Source organism: Castor canadensis, chromosome 4 (genome assembly GCF_047511655.1).
Source record: "Castor canadensis chromosome 4, mCasCan1.hap1v2, whole genome shotgun sequence".
Classification (NCBI taxonomy): domain Eukaryota; kingdom Metazoa; phylum Chordata; class Mammalia; order Rodentia; family Castoridae; genus Castor; species Castor canadensis.
In genome coordinates, this window is record NC_133389.1 from 66,017,967 (window position 1) to 66,028,158 (window position 10,192).

General features: G+C 43.5%; 1 protein-coding gene and 1 long non-coding RNA gene across 5 annotated transcripts in view; both read right to left on the reverse strand.

Annotated features, from left to right (window-relative positions):
* Positions 1-6,874, reverse strand: part of Ptpn2 (protein tyrosine phosphatase non-receptor type 2) — an 83,898-nt gene extending 77,024 nt beyond the window's left edge. Inside the window, exon 1 of one of the 4 annotated variants that reach the window (XM_074070375.1) lies at positions 6,674-6,870. In XM_074070375.1, the coding sequence (XP_073926476.1) occupies positions 6,674-6,742 (69 nt within the window). In that variant the 5' untranslated portion in view covers positions 6,743-6,870. Of the gene's footprint in view, positions 1-6,673 lie in introns of all 4 variants that reach the window. The other 3 variants (XM_074070376.1, XM_074070374.1, XM_074070377.1) reach the window with 3 other exon arrangements.
* On the reverse strand, positions 5,652-6,665 carry LOC141422536 (uncharacterized). Its single transcript, XR_012447155.1, has 2 exons — positions 6,375-6,665; positions 5,652-5,887 (listed from the first exon to the last, which is right to left on the reverse strand). It is a non-coding gene; the product is annotated as an uncharacterized lncRNA (long non-coding RNA).
* Positions 6,875-10,192: the final 3,318 nt, after the last annotated feature.

Genomic DNA, 10,192 nt, shown 5'->3' on the forward strand with positions numbered 1-10,192 from the left:
TGTGCACACATACAATTTAGCAAAGAGTTTCCAAAGGGTTGAAAATCTTTTTCAAGTCTGATCCATGGGATCACAGATACTGTTCTAAAGACCTCAGTCCCAAAATGACCCTTATTATTATGCTACATTCTACTCCCTCCTTTCCATCAAAAATTAAAATGATTCCATCCATCATTAATCTCAAGTAGATGGTAAGAAAAAAGCAATATAGGTAGTCACTCTGGCAAATTAGGACAGTGCTAAAATGAGACTGGCTTTGGGTCATTTCATGTCAACTAACGGATATTGTAATGCTACATAATTCACAACTTTGTGTTAGACCAGTGTTTCCTCAGCCATGACAGGTTTGATGACATCTTTTGAGAGGAACAGTACTTCTGTGTTTAGTGAATCTTACTGAGCATCAGAGATGCTTTCAAGCCCTACAGGCTGGTGGTGGTGATACAAAATACAAGGCCACCCTAAAGAAACGAGGCGGAAAATCAAGCACTGTGATTCATACTTGAAGGAACATATAACTTTGCCTAAACAGACTACAATCTAGTCTGGAAAATGATTCCCAAACAGGTAATGTAGGCTCAGAGTATATTTAACATGTAGACTCCAACCAAAGTGAGAGAGCCGATTTTCAGGGGAATCCAAGGAGTGTTTGTGCAACCATGTAAAAGCACTAAGCATTAAACTTGGACAATGGGGGAGGGAGGGTTGGCGGAGTGGCTCAAGTGGTAGAGTGCCTGGCCTAGCAAGTATCACCAAAAAAAAAAAAAAAAAAAAAAAAAAAGATTGGGAGGAGAATGTGTAAGTAGTAGGCAAGGGGGAGTGTAGGATAAAACAGCTTTTTTTATTCATGGGTCAAACTGGCTGTGCAACTTAAGTATAGGTTAGATATATTTTATCCAATATCCAAAGTGCTTTGGACCAGAAATGTTTCAGATTTTGAACTATTTTGGATTCTGAAATATGTGCATATTCCTAATGAGTATCTTAAGGGTAGGACCCAAGCCAAAACATTTCAGTTATTTCAAGTATGCCTCATACACATAGGTAACTATATTCAATGTCTTAGGGTACCTGTGTTTTGACTGTGACCCATCAAATTAGATCAAAGTATAGCATTTACCACCTGTGGCATCATGCTGGTGCTTTAAAAGATTCAAATTTTGGGTCATTTTGAATAGTTGGATAAGGAACACTAACCTACACTAGAAAAAGAGTGTACTTTTTATCTGACTTCTCAAAATTAGCTGGCTCAACAAATGGTAACATGTGTACTAGGCATGGCAATATTTGACCTACAAATTTCTAATAAATAATCTGTTAAGAATTCCATGGTTCATAAACCCTGATTAAGTGACCAAATTTTTTCTGACCTAGAAACTTACTGGAAACTTTCAGTGACTTAGCTTTTGCCATTTCTCTACAGTTTTACTCCTTTCTGTGACAGGTTCCACAAAAGTCTTATTTCTTTTCTCTGCCCTTATGCCCTAGCCTGATTCAGACAGCAATCAGAAGTGATTAAAGAAAGGCAAAAAAAGCAATCATGAACACTGCTCAAAAAGTCAGATTTAACCTCAGACTACACTGGATTATTAGTTTGTCAATCAGACAAAATTAGATTTTTCCAGAAATCTCACTTGTGCCAACTGTATTCTTTTCAAGGCTAATTCTTCCACCTGTGTACTCTTGGTCCCTTTTGGCTCCTAACTTCTGATGTTTCTGTTCCAACAGTCACCCCTTCTGTTTCTTCAATTCCTTTTACTCCAACATCTCTTTCTTTAGACTCACTGTTCAATCACATAAATATATCAAGTTGCCCTTTTCTTATAAGAAGTTGTTTACTCAACAAATATTTATCAAGAGCTTACTAAGTGCCTCTTTCTGTGCAAAGCATTGGCATTGCCTTCTTGAAGCTCTGGCAAGATAGCAAAGAAGTCAGGCTCCAGGGGCTCCAGTGGCTCACACCTGTAATCCTAGCTACTCAGGAAGCAGAGATCAGGAAGATCATGGTTGGATGACACGCCAGGCAAATATTCTGTGAGACCCCATTTCGTAAAAACCATCAAAAAAAGGGCTGGTGGAGTGGCTCAAGGTATAGGCCCCAAGTTCAAGCCCCAGCACTGCAAAAAAATAAGTAAATAAAAAAGATAATAAAGATAAACCTGGAGTAATTGTTTTGCTTCAATTTAAAAATTCATTCTTAAGAAAATTCCTATTATCAAAAGCCATGTTCCAAAAGCAACTGTTTCAAACTCAAAATAATTTGTCCTATAAGAATTTTGATAAGGTATATAAAGTCAAAGTTCTTATACCACCTCAAGTCCAGCTTTTAGTTATATCTGATTTTTGCTCAAGAACAAAGTCTTTCTTTCCTAGAGCAATTAGCATTACCAAAAAAAAAAGGGCACAAACCTAATAAACATTATCACAAATATCACCCGTTGTTGTAATAAAGAAAGCCCACTTAACACTTTTTTTTCCTGCTCAAGTAGTAGTATTTTCAAAAGTGATTTGCTTAATGCAAACTATGTTCCCAAAATAAATAAACAGCTGCTGTATTATACCCAATTTACCACTATGAAAGGGGAAGTCATGGTATGCTATACAAGTTTTTAACAGGGGTTCATACACAGCATGGGCCAGTCAGGAAGGCTCCCCAAGGAAATGTGGATGAGTAAGAGGTATTAAGTAAGAACGGAAAGAAAAGACTTTGGGAAAACTGTGCCAAGGCAAAGAAAATTACAGCTTTATAGGCCCACGCAGAGAATGGACATGCACATTTCCAGGAACAGAACATAGTGGGAAAAGAGGAAGGAAAATGAAATGGGAACCAGGCATGGTGGTATACAGCTGTAATCCCAGCACTCACTAGGAAGGCAGAGGATGATTGCAAGTTCTAGGCCAGCATGGGCTATACAGTGAGACACTGGAGAGAGAGACAGACACACACACACCTGTGAGTCAGAGGAAGGGACTGAATTTTACATTACAAATGGGAAACCATTAAAGGGTTTCAGTAGAGAAATTAAATAATCATGTTTCATGTTAGCTACCTCTCCTCACTCCCTACAAACTGGACTTAAGTCTGCACTTCTTCCTACCTTCTCAACTCTGGGGATCTGTAACACACTGAAATTGTTACTTTTGTTTGTTTCTGGTGGCACTGGGGTTTGAACTCAGGGCCTCACCACTTGCTAGGCAGGCACTCTACCACTTGAGTCACTCTGCCAGCCCCCAAAATTGTTCTTTAAATAGAGAATCTGTTGATCTTCTGGTTGCACAATTCAGGGGGCCCTTTTAGACGTGATCATAATTGTCTCATCTGCATGTGCCCCTACAAACTATCAACTTGCCCCACATTCTTCCCACTTTTCTCCCCTTCTTCCTTGTATATTCCTCTCCAGTCTTTATTGCAAGCTCCTCTTTCTCTACTTACTCTCATAAGTGATGCAGTCTGTCAAGAGTCTGTCCATGGCTGGGTGCCAGTGGCTCATGCCTGTAATCCTAGCTCCTTGGGAGGCTGAGATAGGGAGGATCGAGGTTCAAGGCCAGTATGAGAATCCATCACCAAAATAACCAGAAGAAAATGGACTGAGGTGTGGCTCAAGTGGTAGAACATCTGTTTTGCAAGTAAGAAGCCCTGAATCCAAACCCCAGTTATACCACAAAAAAACAAAAGAAACAACAAACAAACACCACCTGCCCTTAGCTTTCAGCATTTCCAAACCCTCTACATCTTACCTGGGTGATTAGTACCTAGATATACCTCAAAAATCACCTATGTGCTCATGATTTCCAAGATTATATTTACAGCTCAGGCCTCTCTTTTGAACTTCAAATTTGTACATTCAACTATCCATTTCAGTGTTTCACAGATACCCCAAACAGAACTGAACAGTTTAAGTCAAACACATCTACTCTTAACATTGAGAATCTATTTCCTTTCTCCCTCACCCTTCCCGCCACAGCCGAAGTTCAGAAGCTCAACATTCATATTTAGTCCCATCCAACCCACTAACAGAATGATCTTGTCAAGAAATAAATATGATCATAGTACTTCCAGGCTTAAAATTCTTCAGTGAGTCCCTAGAAACCAACTCAAATTCTGATATACCTTCTACATTATTCTCCAGCACCTCAATTTCACACCAAACTCAGCATCCGGCTAAACCTTTGCCAGTTCTGTCTCAGCATTCTACACTGTGCCTTGCACAGACTGGTTCTTTCCCTGGAACACTACTTCTATCCCCTTTCCTGGTCCTCTTCAACAGGCCATTTGTCCTTCAAGACTTAGGTAAGTCCCTCCCTCCTTCAGGAAGCTTCACTAGAACTCCCCAGTGCACCTCTCTTTGGGAAATATAGAACTCCTAGGTATTCTCTCTCACAGCACCTAGTGCTTAACAGTAGCTTTACACTACTTACTTACATGTTTTCATTTTCTTACCTATTTACTACTCCCCACTAGGTTGGATCTCCAGAGCAGCGACTCAAGTGTGTAGGCAGGTATCTTCAGTGCTTAACACTGGCATGTAACAGGTATGTGTGTTATGAGAGAACAAATGAAAATATGTACTTGCAATGAGGTCCTCAAGACTCCCAGCAAGAGCACCTCAGCAGCAGGAACCTTGTCAGTAGCCTTCTCCGTAGATCATCCAAGGTTCAGAGCAAAAGCTAGCATGCCACTGAAGGTTAGTACATGTTTGTGGAATACCTGAATGGATGTCCTAGAATCAGAGGACTTTTTTTTTTTTTAGCACTGGGGTTTGAACTCAGGGCTTCATGCTTGCTAGGCTGGTGCTTTACCACTTGAGACACTCCACCAGCCTTAGAATCACAGGAAAACAATCCACTCTTCCAGACTTGCTTTCCATCATAAACTACAGTGGTTTGTGACATACTTTTATTGTAACACGAGTGTGCATGGCATGGTTTCTATTGACCAAACTAATGCTCTTGCTCATTAGAAAAAAAAGTAATACCAGAATTAACCAACCAAGTAAATTACAGGATTCCTAGCTACTAGTCCATGGAAGGATATCCTGAACTCCTTGCAACTGGATGTGGAATGCAAGTATGTGCATTTTTCTGGCAAAAGGCATCACAGCTTTATTGAATTCTCAAGGTTATTAATGATACAAAAAAAAAATCAAACTGCTTAACCGAAATGGTAAGCTAAATTAAGAAGAAGCATTCACCTCTCCCTTTCTAAATCTATTATTTCCATATATCACTTGCACCTCTGAGGCAGAATCTGCTAAAACAAATGTATTGGAGAAGTTGCAGCTGGGAGACTGCACCTAAAATTTGCATCTGATTTTGCATTTCCTACTAGAATTTGCATTCAAGATTTTCTATAATTGGCAGAGTCCTTACCAGCATTGTTTAAAAGTTAGTACCCATGTGAATCTAATGTGTTCAAGAAAATACTACATTCCAAACATCGTGACAAAGGAAATATTTTTTACTGTCATCTAATTAAATGGAATCCTGGGTTTTCCCAGGGATCATCCAGATTTACAGGAAAGTTGTTTTTTGTTTTTTAAACTGTTACTAGGGAGCCAAAATTCAGGAGCATTTAACAACTCAATCACTAAATTCAATTTTGGAAATAATAGATTAATGATTAAGCAGTAGGAGAATAAACAATTGAATCATTTTTAAAGAAGTGAAGCAAAGTTTTATTTGAATTAGAATGCAGGCCACTGGATGTAAAAGAAACTAGTCACAAAAGCGTACATTCTGTAGATGACACGTCTAGCAGGTGAAGGGACAAGACTGTTTCGTGGTGACAAAGAGAGCAGCGGTGGGTGCCTTCTGGGCGGAGGGCGGTTGAGCGGTACTCACACAGGCGAAGACATCTGCGAAACTTCGTCAAAGGCATTCGTAAAACCTGGGATTTACCGTATTAAAGTATGCTCGGCGAAGGAAACTGAAAGACGACGGCCCACACCACGGCCAGGACACGCTAGGCCGCCCGAAGAAAACTGACACGGCGGTCCCGGGGGTTCCCGCCACCTCAAGAAGCCCACGGGCTGCCGCAAACGGCCCGGGCTCTGCCAGGAGGGCCGCCGACCGGGGGCGTCCGCAGCCCCCGGGGGATGAGGGCCGGAGGGACCCACCCACCCCGACCCCGACGAGGGGCTCTCGGGCCCGCCCCGCCCCTCGAGCACCCACACTCCGAGAACCCGGCGGCCAGCGTGCTCAGCCGTAGGGCACCTGGCCGGCAAAATACGCGTCCGCGAGCAGGAGCCACGCGCAGAAGAACGGGGGCGACAGTGAGGCCGCAGCCCTGCGCCCCGGATGACCCCCACCCCCGGGCTCCTCCTGGAGCCTCTCGCGTCCACACCCACTCCCTCCAGAGCCCCCCTCGCCCGCACCGGAGCCCCCGGGTCCACCCCGCGCGGTGTCGTGGTGGGGCCCCATCCACGCCGCCACAAGGCGCCGCTGTGGGGCCGCCTTCTAGAACGAACTCCACGCTTGCGCTAAGGACGAGGCCTCCCAAGCATTTCTCTCAAAAGGAGCGCGTGAGCGTTCCGCGCAGGCGCGCCCCTGACGCGGCCCGCGCGCCGCCACTTCCGCCCCCAGCGGGAGGCGGGGGAGGCGGGAGGGAGCCAGCAGGCGAGAGCCCAGGTCTTCAGAGAAGGACGGTGGCTGCCGCTCAGCCCCTGGGACTCACCAGGTATAACGGCTGCCAGCGACACTGAGCATCCAGCTCTTCGAACTCCTGCTCGATGGTGGCAGACATGGCGGCGAGAAAGCGCTGGTGCGAGCGGAACCTCCGCCGGCAGAGAGGCTCAGGCCCCGCACGATCAGGGGAGAGCGCTGGCGCCGCAGCGCATGCGCGCTCCGAGTCTCTCCCCGCCCCCACGCCGAGCCTGGCCGGCCTTGGGGAAAGTACCTGGAGCGTCGAACGTCAGCGCGCCGACTCCGCGCCCTACGGGTGGGACGTCATCGGGGCGGGCGGGCACTCGGGAGGCGTGGTCCGGAGGGCGCCCAGGTGGGAGGGGCGGGGCCAAGAGACCACCCAGGAGTTGCTGTGCGAGCCTGTAGGGCTGCAGGATAATTAAGGACTGGCGGGAACCAGGGGATGAAACTCTGGGTTAGCTGTTTTGAACCTTCAGTGAAAGTCCACTGAAAGTTACCGGCACGCCCCGCCTTCCTTGCTGTCCCATTTCTTTTGTCCATAATCTTCATTTTTAAAAATGCACTATTTGAATTTTAAACATCATCAAACTCAGTCTAGTGGCCCGTGTACAACGAATCGTTTTACCAAACAAACTTCATGGCTACAGAAATCATCTTGCTTCAGATTAACTCCTGGGCCTATATCTTAATATATCATCTTCATAAGAAATGCAAAGGGATAGGAAAGTCCTAGTTATGTTGTCCAATATTGAAATTTTAATTTTAATTTTTTTTTTTATTTTTTTGGTGATACTGGGGATTAAACTTGGGGTCTTGGGCTTGCAAGCCTCTGTCACTTGCCAGTCCTTTTGCTTTTAGTTTTTCAGGTAAGAACTTTCACTTTATCCCTGACCAACCTTGCAGTAAATGTTAGGTGTAACCGCCAGGCCTAACAGCTGACTGAAATTTTAGGTTTTAATTGAACTTAGGATTCAGTTCTGGAGCTTGGGCTGTAGCTCAGCAGTAGAGTGCTTTCATTCCAGCCCCAGGGGGGAAATTTAAAAAAAAAACAAAACGAATTCAGTTCTTCAGTTACTAGCCACATTTTAAGTGCTCAGTAGCTACATGTGTTGGTGGCTACTATATGGCAGAGAGCAGAAGTAGACTATTTCTGTCATGGAAGAAAGTGCTTTGGATTGGGATAGAGCTACCTAAGTGCATTAAAATACTAGGGACTGAAAAGTGTCCTTGATCACATAAAGTAATGAACACACTGACTAGAAAAACCAAACAGTAAGCTGTGGGAGCTAGAAAAAAATCATAGTAAAATTAAGCACTCAACAGGTTCTCTCTACTCACATAGTGTAATTTAGGACACATGAAAGATCACCTCCAAAAAACCTTAACTCGCCAGTTGTCCTGGTTTCTCAAATTCTGTTGTTGAAACTGATTATTTGATGAAAGACTTTTTTTTCAGTACCCTATAACTGGGCATCAGTGGGATTGCTGGATCATGGCTGTATGTTCAGTTCCACTCTGTTGCTGAACAGTCTTATGAATGATTTTGGCCCCCTTTGTCAAAGGACAAGACGTCCACATGCCTATCCAACATGGTATGGCCATCGCAACAAGTGAGGAAAAAACAAGAAATGGTGAAATGATTGTGAAGGATAAAACAAAGTTGGTATTACAGCCAATATATTGCACTACTATACATAGAAAATCCAAAGTAAGCTATTATGTGAATAAAGTGAATTTAGCAACATCACTGAATACAAAGCCAATATAAGAAAAAAGCAGTTGCACTTCTACATAGCAACAACAAATAGAAAATTTTTAAACTGTAAATTATTCATGAAAATTTTTGACAAAATATTATCAAAAACTGGGAAAGTTGAGGCAGGAGGATGGTGAGTTCAAGCCTAGCCTGGGCTACCTAGTAAGACCCTGTCTTAAAAAAAAAAAGATGCTATCACAAACTTGAAGCTGAATATCACAAACTATTACTCAGAGAATCTAAAGAAATGGAAGAATATATATTAGTGGCTTAAAAACTTTAGTGTTGTAAAGAAGCCATGTGCAGTGGCTTGTGCCCATAATCCTAGCTACTTGAGAGGCTGAGGTTGAGAGGATCATGTTCCCTGCCAGCCCAGGCAGAGTTTGCAAGACCCCATCTCAACCAATATCTGGGCATGGAAGTGTATGCCTGATATCCCAACAGATGGCGGAAGCTTAACATAGGGGATCATGGGCTGGCAGAGTGGCTCAAGCCTTAGGAGCACCTGCCTAGCAAGCGTGACGCCTGAGTTCAGACCCCAGTGCCACTGAAACAAAAAAGAAATCATGATCTAGGACAGCCAGGGCAAAAAACATGATCCTATGTCCAAAATAACTAGAAGGAAAAGGGTGGAGGTGGGGGTTAAGCAATAGAATGCCAGCCTCACATGCACAAATCCGAGTTCAACCTCAGTACTGTCGGAAAAAAAAAAACAAAAAAAACCTTTAGTCTTATAAGTTACCAATACTTCTCAAAGTAATGTACAGATTCAATGCAATCTCAATCAAAATGTCACTAGATTTTTTTTCTTTTTGGTGGAAATTGACTAACATTTTCCTTTTGTCAGTACTGGGGCTTGAACACAGGGGCTACACCTTGAGCCTCTCCACCAGCTCTTTTTCGTGAAGGGTTTTTTCCAAGATAGGGTCTTGCAAACTATTTGCCCCAGCTGGCTTTCAACTGCGATCCTCCTGATCTCTGCCTCTTGAGAAGCTAGGATTACAGATGTGAGCCACTGACGCCCGCTGACAACATTTTCATAAAAATGCAAGGAGCCAAAAATAGCCAAAATAATCTTAAAGCAAAAACTGGAGATTTTACTCTACCAGATATTAACACTTATTTCAAAGTTGCAATAATTAAAAGAGTGTGTTTAATACCGCAAAATAGACAAATAGAAGAATGGAACAGAATGGGATCCAGAAATAAATTCAAAGAGCCAAGAATAGCCAAGAAGAATGGATCTGGAGGACTTTATCTCTCCAGATTTCAAAATATAGAGGCAGCATGGTCTCTATGGAAGAAGAAGAATAAGTCCAGGAACAGGTTCACATACATAGTCATCTGATATGTGTGTATCACAAGGGCTGACACTGGTACAATGGGGAATGATGGTGTCTCCCTTCAAGGAAGGATTCTCCCTAACTCCTTCCGAGGGAGCACATTCCTGCAGACACCTTGATTTTGGACTTCTGGCCTCTAGAACTATGAGAGGATAAATTGCTGTTACCTTAAGCCACCAAGACTCATGATTTCCTATGGCAGCCAGCTGTGCAGGATTTCCAGCAAGTTCACCCAGGGCACCACCACAGGGATTTGTCTGCAATTTAAGGAGTTAGGGGCATGCCCTCTCCACAGAGGTCTCCATCTCAGCCCTGGTAGCCTTGGATTGGGAATGAGGGGAGGAATGGGGCACTAGTCCCAGGACACTCAGCTAGAGGGATGTTGACTGCCCCCCCATACATATTACCATATTCCTTAGAGTTCTCTGAACTTTTTACTAGTAAATCCTTG